This window comes from Callospermophilus lateralis, chromosome 18 (assembly GCF_048772815.1).
Source record: "Callospermophilus lateralis isolate mCalLat2 chromosome 18, mCalLat2.hap1, whole genome shotgun sequence".
NCBI lineage: Eukaryota > Metazoa > Chordata > Mammalia > Rodentia > Sciuridae > Callospermophilus > Callospermophilus lateralis.
Genome location: NC_135322.1, coordinates 41,553,803 through 41,571,644, shown reverse-complemented (window position 1 = coordinate 41,571,644; position 17,842 = coordinate 41,553,803). Strand labels below are relative to the sequence as shown.

Here is a 17,842-nt window from a genome sequence, read left to right as displayed (position 1 = left end):
AAAAAAAGAAAGTTATTTAATACAATGGTAGCATTGGCTGATTTTATACATACAAGATAGCCAACTTTTATTTTTCCTTTAATTCGTGACATAATTTTGGACTTTTAGAAATGTTGCAAGTATTTCCATATACCTTTCACTTAATTCCTCAAATGTTAATGCTTTATCCTTCTTTGTTTTCATATACATACCATGTATTTGCATGTGTATGTACATACAGACACATATTTAGTTTTTCTGAAGTGCTTGAGAGTAAATTGTAGCCATCCTAACTATTTCGGCATGTGTTTCCTTAAAGACAAAGACAACTTCTTACCCATGCTTCCATGCTCAGAAATCGGAAGTTAACATTAATTCAGTGCTTATAGCTAATCTATAGCCTTCGTTCACATTTGCAGTTATGCCTATAATGTTCTTTATAACAAAGAAAATTTCAGATCATGTGTTACATTCAGTTGTCATATCTTTCATATCTGGAAACTGTTGCTCAGTCCATATCGTGACATTGGCATTTTTTAAGCTTATAGGCTAGTTATTATGTAATATGTTCTTCCCTGGCTGGCTTTGTTTTTGTTTTAAATCAAATTGTGTAGTACTTCATTTTCTGAAAACAATGAAGTTCATAATTATGAAAAGGAGACTAAGGAATAAAGTTCCTAAGTGGAGATGGAGCCAGGGACACAGCAGCCAGACCTGCTGTACAGGGAACCCTGGCAAAGTAGATAGTGACATTGTCTTTCACAGCTGACTTGCAAGGACGCAGCTAGAGTGCAGGTGCTCTGTTTCACAGTCTTCTCCTTTCCTCTTTTAATTGTTGAGAGCTGTGTGTCAGGGACCAACAAAAGATAATGGTCTTCTCAGCAACATAGCAAGGCCCTGTCTCAAAGTAAAAAACTTTAAAAAGGACTAGGGATATGGCTCAATGAACTAATGCCCCTGGGTTCAAGTCTGGCTAAAAAAAAAAAAAATGATGATCTCTGGTATATGGTTGTGTTACTGTTCCCTGAACCCCTGCAACAGGCTTTTGAGTTCTTGTTTTAACATTTCATACCAGACCCCACTGGCCTCTAGTTACCTATGCTATTGTAACAGTGTTTCAGCGATACAAAACTCCTTTTCCCCTTAGGTTTTTTCCTCAACCACGCTGGAGAACAAAAACACAGCATGGAATACTGTGGCATACAGAATCAGACCCCCAGATTTGATTCCTGGCCCCCCTCTACTGTTAACTGTGACCTCCACTCTGCTGACTCTACTGCATAGAGGTTTTATGAGGATTATATTTACTACTGCCTAATAATTTGAAAATAATGGTGGTAACAGTGCTTACTATATGCCAATCACTGTTCTAAGTGCCTTGTAAAGCTTACTTGATTGAGATACCCTTATTTTTTCAGAGCTGCTTTTAGTCTTCAAATTCTTTGGCCCATGTAAGACAGGAAATCGTATGTGTAATGAGAGTATTTGTAATTAATGTCTTTGATTTTTCTGTCTAGCTGTTTGATAGCTTAGCAGATAGTAGAGGTTTTCAATCACTACTTATCCAGTCAGTTTTCTCCTTTGCTGATCCAACATCTTTCTTTAGGAATAGAATCTGTTGGTAAATTTTACAGGCTCTGTGCTGATTTCAGATTCTAGATATTAAGGAAATGGGAGTGGCAACAGGAAATGGGAGCCAGCAGCTGGGAAACGAGTTTGTAACTTGATGTCAGTGAACTGGTCTTCATTCCTGGAAGTCAAAATTACATGTAACTCATTGGAAGAGCACCCCATTTTGTTCCAGTTTTTCCATTTGTACATCCTTGATATGCAGCTGTTCAGAGGTTGAATACTTTTTATTTGGCAGTTATCTAGTAAACATTTTATTTTTTGAAGTGTGACATGGGTGTTCAAAAATTTTAAGTGCCTTAGATATAACTACTTAAACATCTTGACACATAGATTATACAAGTCTGTAAATGATTTAACCTAACTTTAAAAGTTCTTATGGGCAAGCCCATTTTGTCTCAGTTTTTCTCTTCTGATTCAGGCATGCTCTTTTAATACATCCCAGTCCATAAGGTAGCATATGAACCATGTGATTGGCTTACATTGTTTTCAGGTTGTATTTATTATATTAACTTCAAATTTGGAGTCTTACTTCTGATTACTCTTGTGTATTTAAGCCAGTGAAGAAAAAGAAGATAAAACGTGAGGTTAAGATTTTGGAGAACCTTCGTGGTGGAACAAATATCATTAAGCTGATTGATACTGTAAAGGATCCTGTGGTAAGTGGCTGATGGCTGAGAAGTGTGCTAATGGACCGGAGGCGGTGGGTGGTTGTTGAATATTCAGAGCCTCAAGGTGCACAGTGTGTTTACTGGTGAATAGTTTTGAACACCAGACAAAAATTGAGATGGCCCAGTGATAAGGTAGCCACCACTATTTTTATAAGAATATAAAAGGATATTCAGAAAAACCCTTGTCCTGTGTTATCATTATTTTGATTTAGCCCACAAATGTTTGCTGTGTAGCTCCCGTGAGCCTCTGCTTTTGTCCTTTTTTTGAAAGCTTATTACTGCCCGTTTGCATTACCTTACCTCACTTAGTAAGCTTGACATTTGAAAACCTGTATTTACACAAGGAAATACTGGAGTATCTCTGTGTGGACACCTGGCATGTAGAGCTGAGCAAGTCACAGCCCACTAACCCCTTGAGGTCAAGAAGCCTGCTGTATCTTATAACTAGTCTTTAATTCCAGAGTAGATGCTACTAAAAGTTTTACCAATCAAAATAGTTTTGTGAAAATGCTTAATTTTTAGCCATTTTAGATGTGCTGTTTAATTTTGTTTTCTCTCCTTAAGTTAGGACACCCACACACTTATATATATACACATGTACTTTTATACTACTTTCTATCCCATTTCTGAACTCTGCCTTCTGTACCCCAAATATTTCCATGACTGTTTTCTGTTTATTTAAGAAGTAGGTCTTTGTTTCTGTCTGCTATAGTGCATGTGGTATAGTAGCTAATATGTATTGAGTGCTTATTGCAGGCCAGGCACTATTCAGAGGATTTAACTATATTGCATCATTTTAAAAAGCCTCAAACAATCCAGAGGGGTGGCTGCTGTCATTGTCCACATTGTAGTGATAAACAAAAGTCTGCCGAAGTAATTTGCCCAAGGTTACACAGTATTGTTGAGTAAGAAAAGGTTTTTTTCCGGGCTGGGGATGTGGCTCAAGTAGTAGCATGCTCGCCTGGCATGCGTGAGGCACTGCGTTTGATCCTCAGTACCACATAAAAATAAAATAAAGATATTGATCCTCAGTACCACATAAAAATAAAATAAAGATATTGTGTCCATCTAAAGCTAAAAAATAACTCCTCTTAAAGAAAGAAAGAAAGAAAAGGTTTTTTCCTGTGGACCCTGGAAAGACCAAAAAGGGATGGTTGTATGCCAAAATGTATCTGATTGTCATTCAAAATATAGTCCATCCTGCATGGTGTTGCACGTCTGTAATCCCAGTGACTTGGAAGGCTGAAGCAGAAGAGTCACAAATTTGAGGCCTGCCCAGGCAACTTACACCCGGTCTCAAAAAAAAAATTTTTTTTTTTTGTTTTAAAGGACTGGGGATGTAGCTCAGTGGTTGAACACTTGGCTAGTGTGTGTGTGAGACCCTGGACTTGATTCCTAGTATCACCAAAAAAAAATTTGTACATATACATCCAGCCTGCTAAGTTCAGACTGATTTAATAATGACTAGCCCAGGGCTGTCTAATATTTGAAAATGGCCTACATTAAAAATGAGTGTTGCCCATTTTTAAGATATTTTTAAAAAAAGAATACATACATGAAAATATGTGTTTTCAGAAGAATTTTTAAAATGTGAGCCAGTGCCATTACATAGTATACCAAGAGTATCTTTTTTTTTTTTTTTTTTTGGCATCAAGTATTGAACCTAGGGGTGCTTAACTACTGAGCCACATCCCTACCCTTGCCTTGCTAAATTGCTGAGGCTGGCTTTGAACCTGTGATCCTTCTGCCTTAGCCTCCTCAGCTGCTAGAATTGTAGGCATGTGCCATTGCACCCAGCTCACCAGGAGCATCTTCATTTTTTAAAAAAATTAACAGAATTCAGTATTACTTAGTATATTTGTAATTTGTTAAAGTATTTGTTTGACTACTTCATAGAACAAATTGGAGTAGATGAAAAGCATCAGGGAATCCTCATCCCCTAAGTTTGAGAGGATCAAATTTAGTCCTGAGTCCATAGAGCATTCTGATGGTCTTGATGAAACCTTTAAAATTTGGGACAGGTGAAAAATCATTTGTTTTCAGCTGTTGCTTGAGCTGTGCATTGTCCTGGCAAAGACCTGTGTGAATGCACTGTGCCCTATTTCCTAGGTAACTTTCACCTAGTCCTAAAGCAAATGTTGTCAGCAGTGAAGATTTCCAAGATGGCTTTTTGTCGGTGTTGTTTCTATAACCCAAGCCTCTGCTTTTCTCCCGATTTTGAAAATTTATTACTGACAATTAGCATTATTTTACTTCTGACATTTTGAAAATCTGTACTTCCATAGGAAGTATTATTGCCTTAAAGACTATGGTGCTTTTAAAAATTTAATTAAGTATGATTTTTGGGGGAACATTGTCTTCTAAACTGAGATATTCTAACTGGGACAGTAATTTCACGAGGTAACTTATTGATAGTTTCACAGATAGTTACATTTTCTTTTGGGGGCCCTGAAAAGATTTGTAATAGATTCCCAAGACCTGTGAAAATTCTGTCAAGTGCATCTTGCTTGCTAAACCTAGATGACATGTGTCACTCCTTTTGTAGTTGGCAAATTGAAATATTGCAGAGTGGAAATCTTCATAAAATCATTGACAGATTGTTTAAGGTCAATGGTGGGTTGCTCAAAAAATACCTTCCTTTAAAAAAAAACAAACTTTATTAAGTAAAACTTTCATTTACAGAAGTAAAGTGAATAACATGACCCTCCTGCACATATCACCAACCTTGTTTCATCTGTACTCACTTCCCCCCATCCCACCATAGCTTTATTTTGAAGCAAATTTCAGAGATCATAAAAATTTAAGAAAATATTTTTTAACAGACATCCTTGATGATTGAGTCCCTTTTCATCTTAAATGAAATTTAGAAATGGACCAGTATGGCAAAAGCAAATTACATTCATTACTGTCTGAATACCTAAAAAGCATTAATATTTTCTCTTACAGTCAAAGACACCAGCTTTGGTATTTGAATATATCAATAATACAGATTTTAAGGTACGTGTACATTTTCTTTCTGATATTGGGTTGTGGGAGGGTGGAGAGCTGGTGATGAGTACAGCTGGAACTCCAGAACACAGAGGTTCTAGGGATGTCCTGTGAGAGTAGGAATAACAGATTGGATTCTTTACACAGGAATACAGGGTGCAGAAAGTATTGGATTCTTGCATTTGGTGAAGTTATCACCCTTTGTCTGGCTTACTCTGAGAGTAACTGCCCATCTGGGTCTAACCTAATGCTTCCTGTTTTAGACAATAGTTTTATGTGGATGTTAACTTTGATTTTCATAAGAAATCTTACATTGCTGATGGGAGGGATAAAGTGATTTAGGGCCCTTGGGGGGAAAGGCGGTATATTGAATTGGAGATGTGAAATGATGACTGTGTGTTCATATACACCAAGCAAGCAAATTGTACTGAAACCTAGTTATTAGGAGTCACTGCTTTAGAGGAGCCTGTCATGGGATATTTATATTTTCTTATAATGTGTATTGATTTAGATTTTGAAATGTTCTTTTAAGAACATGGTTTTGAACTTTTTTGATGAATTTTTTCTTATTATTGTTCAAAAACAATTTTTTTTTTTTTTTTTTTTTTTTTGGTTTGTGTTTGTGAGAGAGAGAGAGAGAGAGAGAGAGTGTGAGATAGATGCTAGGGATTGAACCCAGGGCCTTATGCATTTGAGGCAAGCGCTGGACCAACTGAGCTATATCCCCAGCCCCCAAAACAAACTTTTAACTTCTGATAAGACTTTGGGGTTAGACATACTGGTAGAAACACCATTTTTAGTGCATAATTTGAAAATATAAATAACAAAATATTGGTGTTGATTTTCAGCAGGATGAGTTTTTACCAGCTGTCAGGTCACATGTGTAAAATTTCACAGCAGCATTTTGTGTTTCTTAAAAGTGACATCTGTCTTCCTGGTTGATGTTAACAACATGGAGATCAGTTAGCAGGAATTCTCATTCCCTGGGAAATTGTATTACTCTGGGTGGGACTTGAAGCCTGGGGTGCTTTGAAGAAGATACACATTCTCCTTCTTTAAAAGGTCATTGGGATCAGTGTTTTTTGGTGCATACATCTCTGAAAATATCTGTAATTTATCCTTTTGATTTGTAAAGGATTCTAGATTGAAATTCAGAATTTCCTCTGTTTTGAAAAGATTGTTCCAATATTACCAGTAAAGCCATTCCAGTTGTATCTGACGTGATTTTTTTTTTCCCCTTGAAGATTTTAGGATTTTCTCTTCATTTCCAGTCTTCTGAAATTTCACAATGATGTGCCTTCCTGTGGGTTCCTTTTATCTTTTGTTCTGGATGCTTGCTGGTTTTTTTCTAAAAATTCATGTTCTTCATTCTGGGAAAATATTTTTAATGTTCTTTGATTTTTCTCCCCTTTCTTCTTTGTTCTCACTTTCTAAAACTCATTCAAATGTTAGACTTCATATCTTAGAAGTCCATAACTCAATTTTTGAACTCTTAAAAATAGTCTTTTTCTTTTATGTTTTGTGTAATAGCTTTATTTTCTTCATACCTTTTCTCTATTTTTCTTCCAATTGCTTTGTGATTATTATTTGTCTCTATGATAATTGTTTGAAATATTATGGTTCATATTTTGGAATAATGCTCTGAAAAGCAGTCTGCATCTATCTTGAGGACATAGCTTAGCCCTGTATCTGCTGGCATCTTAGTCTCAAGTTGATGAGAGCTGTGGGGGCTGTTAAGAGACTTACACTTAATTCCTCGTTTCCAGTGTGGTCTTTAAACCCGTTTTCTGTTTTCAACTCACTCTATTTACTCTCTTTCATCCTGAGCCTTTCTGTAGTTCTTCAGTTTGTAGTTTTATATTCTGGGCCTAATTCACTATTGGCAGAATTTTTAGCTTTTTTTGGTCTGTAGAATTAGCTGGACATTTCTAGCTTTGGAGTGTTGTCTCTTCCTCCCTGAGTTCTTCAGAGTTCTCTCTCCTTTTACTGTTATTCCCCCACTCCTTTGATTGTTATTTTAGAGGAGCTTCAGAAAGAAGCAGAGGTGTTTGATCTGTCATGTTTAACTGGAGGTCCCCTTGAATGTTCAAGTCATGACATTTTAGTTCACTTACAAGATTATTAAATATCAGGTAGTAGGTGTGTATTTTGGAAGAGCAAAATAATGGCAGGAGAGTTACTTCTTTTCCCTGGATAGTATGATAGGCATAGTCTGTTGGTTTAATGTCCTAATGTCCTTTAGGCTTATGTGTCTATCTTACTAGGAAAGTCTGTTTCTACTTTTTTGTTTGTTTGTTTTAACTATAAAGGATATTGATCATTGCTTTTAAGGTGTCACCCAGAGAGTTTGTCACTGGCATAAGAACAGGATAAATCAACAGTGGTGGCAGCTGGGGATGCAGCTCAGTGGTAGAGTGTTTGCCTAGCATGTATATATAAGGTCCTGGGTTCAGTCCCCAGCATGGAGTGGGCGGGATACTACAGCTGCAGCCCATTCTTTTTAGTACTTTTTATTGGCACAATTAATAATTAATTTCCTTTTATTGTTAGAGTCCTCTGATTTTGTATCAAGGTTGTACTAACTTACAAATTGAGTGGCATTTTCTTGTTTTAATCTCTGAAAGTACCTATAAGAGAGGTAAATCCAGGTAGGTGTCTGTTAGAGGTGGGAGGAAAACTTTGGACTGTACATTCCCTTTAAAAATATACTATAGGGGGCTGAGGATGTGACTCAAGCGGTAGCGCGCTTGCCTGGCATGCATGCAGCCCGGGTTCGATCCTCAGCACCACATACAAACAAAGATGTTGTGTCCGCCGAAAACTAAAAAAGTAAATATTAAAATTCTCTCTTTAAAAAAAAAAATATATATATATATATACACACACACACACACACACACACACACACATACTATAGGGGGCTGGGATTGTGGCTCAGAGGTAGAGCACTCGCCTAGCATGCGTGAAGCACTGGGTTCGATCCTCAGCACCACATAAATATAAAGACATTGTTTCCACCTATAACTAAAAAAAAAAATAGGTTAAAGTCTTTTAAGGTTTTCTCTCTTTTCACAGTCTGTTTGGATAATATTTCTAAAATTATTCACTTTAAACTTTATTGTCATGAAGTTATTGATAAAATTCTCTTTAAGACTTAAAAACTCTGGGGCTGGGGATGTGGCTCAAGCGGTAGCACGCTCACCTGGCATGCGTGCGGCCCGGGTTCTATCCTCAGCACCACATACCAACAAAGATGTTGTGTCCGCCAAAAACTGAAAAATAAATATTGAAATTCTCTCTCTCTCTCTAAAAAAAAAATATTTAAGACTTAAAAACTCTATCTGTAGTTAGGCTTTCCTTTAAATTTTAAACATTATCCATGCCTTTGTTCCCTTTTTAAAAATTTTTTAGGTAAACCTTGCTAGATCTAGTTCTCTTACCCTTTCAAAGAACCAGCTTTTGGATTTATTGTTCACCTGTTACTCTTGTTATTTTTTGTATTTCATTCTCTTTCTTCTCCTGTCTTAATTGTTTTTCTTCCTTCAATTTTCTTGGGCCTCCGCTGGTTTTTCCCTGACTGCTTGAGTTGGAGTCAGCTCATTTGATTTGTTTCAACTTTCCTTGATTATAATACATGTGCTTAAATTTATATAACCTCAAGCACCATTTTAGATGTATTCCATGGTTGTTGAACTCTATTTCTAGATAGTTGTTCAAATTATAAATGCAAATTCCAAACTTGAGGATTTGGATTTTACCTTCTAGACTTTTTCCATTAGAAATTTTACTTTGCCACATTTGCAGTTATTTTTCTTCCTCCCCTTTCTATCTCTTTTGTCTTTTTGCTGAGTCATCTTGAAGCTTCAGATGAAAAAGTATCATCATGATATTCCTCCACTCCTGAAGATGTCAGCACTGGCATCAGGTCATTCTCCTGCATAACCACAATGCCATTCATACACCCAAGAAATTTAATATTTATGATAATGCCATCTAGTATAAAATCCATATTCAAAATTTCACCATAATTATCCCAGTAATATCCTTTCTTCCTATATGCTTGTGAGTTTGTGGGGCAGAATCCAACTGTTTGTTTTTTTTTTGTTGTAGTTTTTTTTTTTTTAATTATTATTTTGTTGTTGATTCCTAATTTGATGGCACTGTGTCCAGAGAACATGATCTATACAGGTGAACATCCTTAATCTAACTTTTATAAGTATTCATGTGATGCCATAGGTGGAAAATTGAAATCACCATGAAATAGAGTTTCATGCACAAGATTATATAAAGTATTGTATAAAATTACATTTTTATACAGTCTCTGTGTAAGGTATATGAGATACGAATGAATTTCATGGTTAGATTTGAATATCCCCAAGGTGCTTTGTCATACCTACGCAAATATTACAAAATCCGAAAACTGAAACATTTCTGGCCCCAAGGATTTCAGATTAAGGGAACTTCAGCCTATATAATGTTGATTATTTGAAATCTGTTGATCTTTGCTTTGTGATTTTAGTGCATGGTCATTTTTTATGCCATACTTGTTAGTTCAGTTGTTAGCCTTGACTTTTCCCTTATATGTTAAATCAGGGGAAGAAATGAACTGTAATCATAGGTCATTAACATTGTTTTGTCGTTTTCTTGTAAGACTTCAAGAAAATAAGTGATGTTTTCAGTTTATTTATTTGTTCCATTACAGATTTGTTCTAGTTCCCTAAATTTCTAGAAATGTTGGCCTTGGTTTTATTCTACATTTTGGAGGTTACAGGTTAATTACAGCTAAACTGATAACTGTGATGTTAAACACCTCTTTCACTTTCACTTTAAATCTCTCTCCCCCACTATGTGGCCAGCCCTGGAAATTATGGACATAGGGCTATGTGAGGGAATGCCTACACTCTGCTGGCTAAAAGTTCATAAAGCATGAAGGCCTCCCAAATGACAGTTGGGCATGGGCCTTGATCTGGCCTTGATCTCCTTAAGACACAGCTGCATCTGAAGAGCTGCCTATACATGCAGCAGGAATGAGAGAGATCCACTGGTGGTCATCCTATGGTGTCTGTGGCTTGAGACCCAGGAGGCCCTGAGTCAGACGATCAAGTTGCAGCATCTGCCATTTTCTTCCTATCTGCCCCCTCTCCCCGCTTTGTGTGGTGGTACTGGGGATTGAACCCAGAGGCACTCTACCACTGAGCTATATCCCCAGCTCTTTTTATTTTTTGTTTTGAGACAGGGTCTTGCTAAGTTGCTGAGGCTGGCCTTCAATTTGGAATCTTCTTGCTTTGGCCTCCTGAGTTGCTAGGATTACAGGTATACACCACCATACCCAGCCACCTTGAGCCCTTTAGAGCAGTCCTGTAGTGGAACTGATTTCTAGAGAAATACCAGTGTATTTGAGAATTTGCAGCCAAACGAGGACCAGTGAATAGTTTCTTCATTGGTACTGTCATAATCTTTCTGGAAGCATTGGCTGTTTTTTTGTTTTTTTAATATTTATTTTTTAGGTGTTGGACACAATACCTTTGTTTTATTTATTTTTATGTGGTGCTAAAGGTTGAACCCAGGGCCTCACACGCGCTAGGAAAGCACTCTGCCACTGAGCCACAACCCCAGTGTTTTGTTTCTGATAAGTTATTCTATGATTATGTGAGCAAAGCTATATTCCTGCCAATATTTACAGTTTGTTGTTTAATAATATTCTACACATAGCTAGAGGGAAAGTATGGTTCTTTTGGAGTTTCCCTTTTGAATTTGTTATGGACTCTTCTAGGTTTTTTTGTTTGTTTGTTTGTTTGTTTGTTTGTTTTTTTTTTGTGTGTGTGTGTGTTAGGGTTTGAACCCAGGGCCTTATGCATGTGAGGCAAGAGCTCTACCAACTGAGCTGTATCTCCAACCTCTTCTATTTCTTGAAAAAGAGCTTCTGTTTTGTTCCATTGATTAGTGATCATTATAAAAACATGTGCAGAGAACCACCATACTTAGTGTGGAGTAGATAAAGTATATGCTATTCTATATGAGGATTAGAAGACGGTTCAGGAGTGTGGAGAAAAATGTGTGTGGTACCCAGATATATAGTGGACCCTCAACATACTGGGAGGGTAGGGAGAGTTCAGAGGTCTTGAATCACCAAACTTGTGACCATCAGTTGCTGCAGTACCCATCTCCCCTCATCATGTATGTGTGGCATGATACCCAGGGAATGCTGGCATGAGGCTCTTGAAGTGAAGCAGCCTCATGTTTACAACAGTGAAAATTTACCTTGAGAACTTTGGGTTACTGCCATTTCTTGGTCACCCAAGTGAAGAATGTTAACCCTGGGGACACTACTGATGTTAGTGTCCTTTGACCACCACAAATTGAGAACAAATGGCTGGGAGTTCAGAGAAGGGTGAGACCACTGTCATTCTGTAAAAATTGGATGGGATGGATTTGATGTTGCATGTTAAGAGCAGGGAAAGGGAAGAGTAGAGGTAGCCAGCTCAGGTTGTGTGGTCAAAGACGGGGATTCCTGGGAGATGGAATGGAGATCAGAGCTACAAAAGTTAGAGGAAGCAGACTGGACCCTGGAGAGGCCCAAATTTTAGACCCAGGAAGTTAAAAGTTACAGATAATGTTCTGTGTCCTTCCTCCTAGAGCTCCTGAGAAGGGAGGATGAAGTACAGTCGTCCAGTACTTTGTGATATATTAGATCTAAGCACTATTGCATAGCTGATATCTTTTGTATTAAGTAAAATTGATACTGACTAGAATAACTAGAGATATTATGTCAGTAGTCCAAGGACATTAGTTTTTATGCTTTATGTCAATTACACAGATGCTTGGTATACATACCACATAATATGAGAGGAAGTCCAAACAAAATAGTTCATATTGGTTTTCTGGAAATAAAATATTCTAGCCCTCCAAGGCTTAGAGAATGTGATCTTTTCTCTTTCACAGGCTATTTATTGACTTGATGTTCAGTTTAGAACAGTCTCTCTGAGTGATCTTCCTTAACACCCAAGATGGTATCTTAAGCCTGCGCCTGCACATTCCAGCTGTCGGTTGTGGCCAAGTGCTAGCTAAGAAGCCTCCCTTGCAGAACAGAGCAACAAGAACAAAAAACCTGAGATTTGGTTGTTATGGAGCTGAAGCTCTCCTGAGTAAAAATAGTGGCTTATTTGTGTCACTTAGCTCCAATGCAGTTCAGCCCCAACCAGGGTCGGCCATCAGCACTGGAGCAGCTTCAGGACACTGCCAATGTTCTGGTCTATGCCTTTTAATTCCCTGCCATGCCCTGAGCTAGCAGCTGTCTGAGGTTGATGAAGTCATATATTCTCACTAAGCTGGGAGAGTTACCCTTACCTAAAAGGGGAATAAAAGTGGAAGTGTGGCCTATTCTCCCCTATACATACTCATGAAATAACTCCTGTATCATTCTACAGATATATAGTCTTATCTTTCCCCTTTACATAGATACATTGTATATGTTGTTCTGTGTTCCTTGGAGAGATTCCCTACACTGCTTGAGTCTTTCTTCCAGTAGAGGAACAAGAGAAGCTTCATAAAGGCATTTGGTTAATTTTTATACAAATTGCTGCCTAGAATGATGGGAAAAGAGATTTATTTGGAATTCATTAGATATCAAAGGTAATAGTATAGTTTTTGACAAGAATCTATGATGCTTTTAATGAATCTTGTACTCTTTTAGAAGAGAAATGTTTTTAGAACTTCAATGGGTGGGTCTTTGGATTATCGGTAATAAAAGTTTTCATCTGTTGGTCGTTTGGCCTGTGATAATTTTTGGCACTCCATCTTTTTCTTTTTAATGCCTCACTCCACTCCTTTTTTCTTACCCACAAGACATCAGTTATTGCTTGTGAAACATTCTTTTCCAGCCTGGAATTGATTTGGGGGGCAGGAATGGATGTTTGAAATCTTTTGCCATCTCTGAATGGAAGAGCAGCTCATTGTCCTCAAGTTTCTTTCACAAACAGTTCAGTATTAACAACTGTTATACCACAAACTTCATCAGCTAATGAAGTTCTTCAGAACTCAGTTCTCCAGAGTACACTGTAGTGCTGCAGGGCGGTTGGTTTGATTAATTGCAATAAGAATACGAGGACATGGGCTGGGGTTGTGGCTTAGCGATAGAATGCTCGTCTATCATGTACAAGGCCCTGGGTTCAATCCTCAGCACCACATATAAGTAAATAAAATAAAGGTATTGTGTCCAACTACAACTAAAAAAAAAGAATATGAGGACAGTTGGACAATGTAGACTTCACAATAAAGTAACTGTGCTTATTAAAATCACGGAGTATAAAATAACCAAAAATCCAAGTTGGCTTAACTGTTTTCCTCCCGTGGAATTCCTTTTGCGTTTGTTTTGTTTAGTTTTTCTCGTCTCTTTTGAAGATTGAAATATTTCTAATATCATTCCTCATTTTTACCATTTATTCCAAATCGGGTAGTAAAATGTCTGTGGGGTTCCTTAGTATCTTAAGCACTAAGTTTGCAGAGAATGACTGACACTTGGGATGACAAGTCCCAATGAAACTAAACTAACTTTGTTTTCTGAAATCTGTTTCAGCAACTCTACCAGATCCTGACAGACTTTGATATCCGGTTTTATATGTATGAACTACTAAAAGTAAGTTAACATTCATAAACAGTGAAGTTTTTCAAGTTCATCTATTAAAGAAGCTTTTGAAAGGACAGAGAGACCTCAAGCAGAATATTTCTTGAGGTTTAACTTTTGTGGCCTCCATCATGGAATCTCACATAGAAGTTTCTGTTGGAAGGCTGTGGTAGTAGCTCAGTGGTAGAGCGCTTGCCTAGCATGTGTGAGGCACTGGGTTTGAGTCTCAGCACCACATACAAACAAATAAATGAAATAAAGATCCATCGACAACTGGGAAAAAAAAAAAGGAAGAAATTTTCCATTGGAACTGGGAAAGATGGGCAAGTCAAAGGGTACAAGGGTCATTATACCAAATATTAGAATCTCATAGTTGTTTGGGTTTTTTTTGTTTTTTGGGGGTTTTTTTGCCCTTGGATTTTCTCTTTGCCACTTAATACTTACTATTTGTTTTCTCTGTATAACAGATAATCCCAGACTTTTAAAATAATGTATCATTCCTCATAATTTCATGAGTTAGCTATGTGATTCTTTAGGTCTGGGTCAACTTGACTGGGTCAGGATGGCCCCATTTACATTTGGGACCTCAACTCAGGCAATTGGGATAGTTGGGGTCTCATCCTCCAGGAGTTAGTTCAGGTCCACCTCGAGTTAGTCCACCTAGAGTCCCACGGTAGTCTCTAGGTTAATACAGGGAAAAGTGGTGGGTGAATCTTCTAAGTGACTTACTAATCCCAAACACTTTGAAATTTTGAAGCATAACTGGTTGATGGAGGAGTGATCATTTTTAGTTTGTCAAGGTAAACACTTAGGCTAAGAATTCTAAAATGCTATAAACCAGTGGGTCCTAACTTCTTAGGGTCCTGGATCATTAAGAACCTGATGAAAGCTATGAACCCTCCTGTCGAAGTATATCTGGAAATATACAATATTGCCTAAAACTTTAGGGGGATGTAGATCTCAAGAATCTCTGAAAGAAGATAGAGATGACAAAGGTCATAATTGAAGAAAATTGCCAAGGTGGGGTTTTGATGGGATTGTGAAGAGTGTGAATCAAAGTACTGGTCCTTGGCATGCACCTGTAATCCCAGCAGCTTGGGAAGCTGAGGCAGGAGGATCAGTGTTCAAAGCCAGCCTCAGCAAAATCGAGGCACTAAGCAACTCGGTGAGACCCTGCTTCTAAAATAAAGTACAAAACAGGGCTGGAGATGTGACTCAGTGGTCGAGTGCCCGTGAGTTCAATCCCGGTTACCAAAAAAAAAAAAGAAATGGATGTTTCCTAACCATTTGCACAGACCACATGACATTAGAGAGAACCACAGTGGTGTATTTGGGGGTTCATTCATGTCTACTGGGTTTCCTTTGTGTGAGTAGAAATATGAAGGAGGTAGCACTTGATTGACCCCATCTTTCTCGTCCTTTCTAGACTAGAATTGAAGCTTTAGTGTGGAAGAGGTTTGTAGTGCTATGCCTATGAACTGTCAGGCTAGCCCTTCTCTGAAGGTCTTCCCAGAAAACCCCATTCACTTTTCCCATGGGAGCTATAGTCCATATCTATATAGCTATAGTCCATAATCCAGTGGTTATTATTAAATCCAGTATTGAGATTTTGCAGTTTTTAGCTAGCACCAGCAAAATAACAATTTATAACCTAGCACATTGGTCCTTAGGTCAGGCAAAGGAAGGCACCCCTGTAATATAGGTTTTTACAGGATAGCCAGGCAGATGTCATTCAGTGCTCACCTAAGTCCTGCTTTCTGGAGACTGGAATAGGGCATGTTTCTTTCTGCTAATAAAGCATAGATTCCAAGTGAAACCTGAAAAACATCTTTCATGCTTAATGGTCAGAAACTGTACCAGATTTTAAAACTGAAATAATTCCCCAAGGAATTTAAAAGCATGTCAGTAACTTCACAGGGAGTCTGACTGGTGAACTTAGCAAGAGAATTAATTACCTCACTGTATTTGTTCGGCCTTTGCTTTCATCGGGTATCTTTTACATCTAGGTATTGTGGTTTTTATTAGTTTATTTCTGTTGGCACACTAAGCAAAACAACAGAATCAACATTGCTAAATTTTCTCTTTGGGGAAAAATACAGGAGTTGGGTAGAGGCAATATTTAACTTCATTGAAAATATAAAAGAAATTGAGGCTGAGGGCTCCATGTGACTCAGCAGCTCTCTGAGGCTTTGCAACAGTCTGATCTGATTCAATTTGAGGGAGATCAGCCCTCATGACCCTTGATTTCCTAAGGCACTGTCTCAAAGGCACTTTAGAATCTTGCTACAACTATTGTAAAGCAAAGAAAAATATTAATTTGAAATAGAATGCAAGTGAAGTGAATAAGTCTTACGTGTACAGAATTTTACATTTTACGTAAGTAAAACCTTCGTGCAAATGTATGTAAGACCATACTATGCAATATGGTAGCTGCTACTCATAGGTAGCTGTTTCAATTAAGTAAAATGAAGAATTCAGTTCCAGGCTAAGGATGTAGCTTACCTTGCATATACAAGGCTCTGGGTTCTATCCCCAACACCTGGGGGAAAAAAAGATTTCAGTTTGTAGTCATAGTAGTCACATTTCAGGTGCTCATTTCATGTGACCTGTGTTTACTGTATTGTTCAGTGCATACAAAGACATTGTTCCAGAAAGTTCTGTTGGACCAGGACTGTAGAAATATTATAAACATCCTGGAAGATTTTCTTGTCTACCTTCCTTTTCATATTTCCTCCTCTGGAGATATTGTTCTTACCTCTACCATCACAGTTTAATATTACTTGGTTTTGATCTTTTGATCAAATAAAAAGCATTATACATTGCACAGCCTTGTGTGTAGGGAAGGCAAAGTCAAGTCCAGCTTGTTCTGGAGTGCTGATCCTGGGGTCATTCTCTGGATTATGTATTCTTTAGTACAGTGTCTGTCTTGGTCTGTTCAGAGTTTCCTAATCAGGTTGAGTTTGTGCCCCATAGGGCAGTAGTTGGCAGTATCTGGAACCATCTGTGTTGTTAAAACTGGAAGCAGGGCTGGGGTTGTGGCTCAGTGGTACAGCACTTGCCTTGCACACGTGAGGCCCTGGGTTTGATCCTTAGCACCACATAAAAATAACAAAAGTTTGGTTTGAATGGAAGCAGAGGTGGATATTGGCATCCAACAAGTAGAGCCCAGTAATTCTGCTTAACATTCTCTAATACACCAGGTAGCACCCCACAACAAATTACCTGATCCAAAATGTTAACAATGCTGAAGTTGTGAAAAATTCCACATGAAAATTTCCACAAAGAACACTCACTGGTATGCACATGGTAGTTTTCATATGATTATGGGCTGCTGTCACATTACTTAAAGAATATATATATCATTGACCTCGTGCGACCTTTAAGTGCTTTTAAGACAAGCCAAGGATCCTATCTTTGAAATTTATGGAAATAATTAATGTGTTAGAAAGACAAATCTAACAGATTTTTATGTTTTAAAAAAAAAGAAAGTTTTCCACATCTCATTAGTTTATTCCTTTGGCAACAACTATGCAAAATAGCAGAATCAAAAACTTTTAAAAATGTCTTTCATGGTAGTGATCAGATTCTGTACCAAATTTGAACAAACGTTTGAATAAATATTTCTCCAAAGGCAGTATAGAATATCCAGTAAGCACATGAAAAGAAATTCAACTTCATTCATTCATAGAAAAATAGAAATCAAAACTACAATGAAATATTACTTTGTACCTATTGTAATAGCTATAATTTTTAAAAAATGAACAACGACAAGTACTGGTAAGAATGTAGAGATGCTGAAATCCTTTTTTATTGCTGGTGGGAATACAAAGTGGTGCAGCCACTTTGAAAGATAATTCCTTAAAAGTTAGGTGTAAATTTACCATACAACCTAACACTTCTGCCACTAGGACTCTACCCAGGAGAAATGAAAGCATTTGTCTTTCAAAGACTA

General features: G+C 37.6%; 1 protein-coding gene across 1 annotated transcript in view; it reads left to right on the top strand.

Moving 5' to 3' along the window:
- The window catches only part of Csnk2a2 (casein kinase 2 alpha 2), a 39,962-nt gene that overhangs the window by 10,389 nt on the left and 11,731 nt on the right, over nucleotides 1–17,842 (top strand). The window contains exons 3-5 of the mRNA XM_076837633.2: nucleotides 2,166–2,267; nucleotides 5,226–5,276; nucleotides 13,843–13,902. Coding sequence (XP_076693748.1) covers nucleotides 2,166–2,267; nucleotides 5,226–5,276; nucleotides 13,843–13,902 — 213 coding nt within the window. The remainder of the gene's footprint in view (nucleotides 1–2,165; nucleotides 2,268–5,225; nucleotides 5,277–13,842; nucleotides 13,903–17,842) is intronic.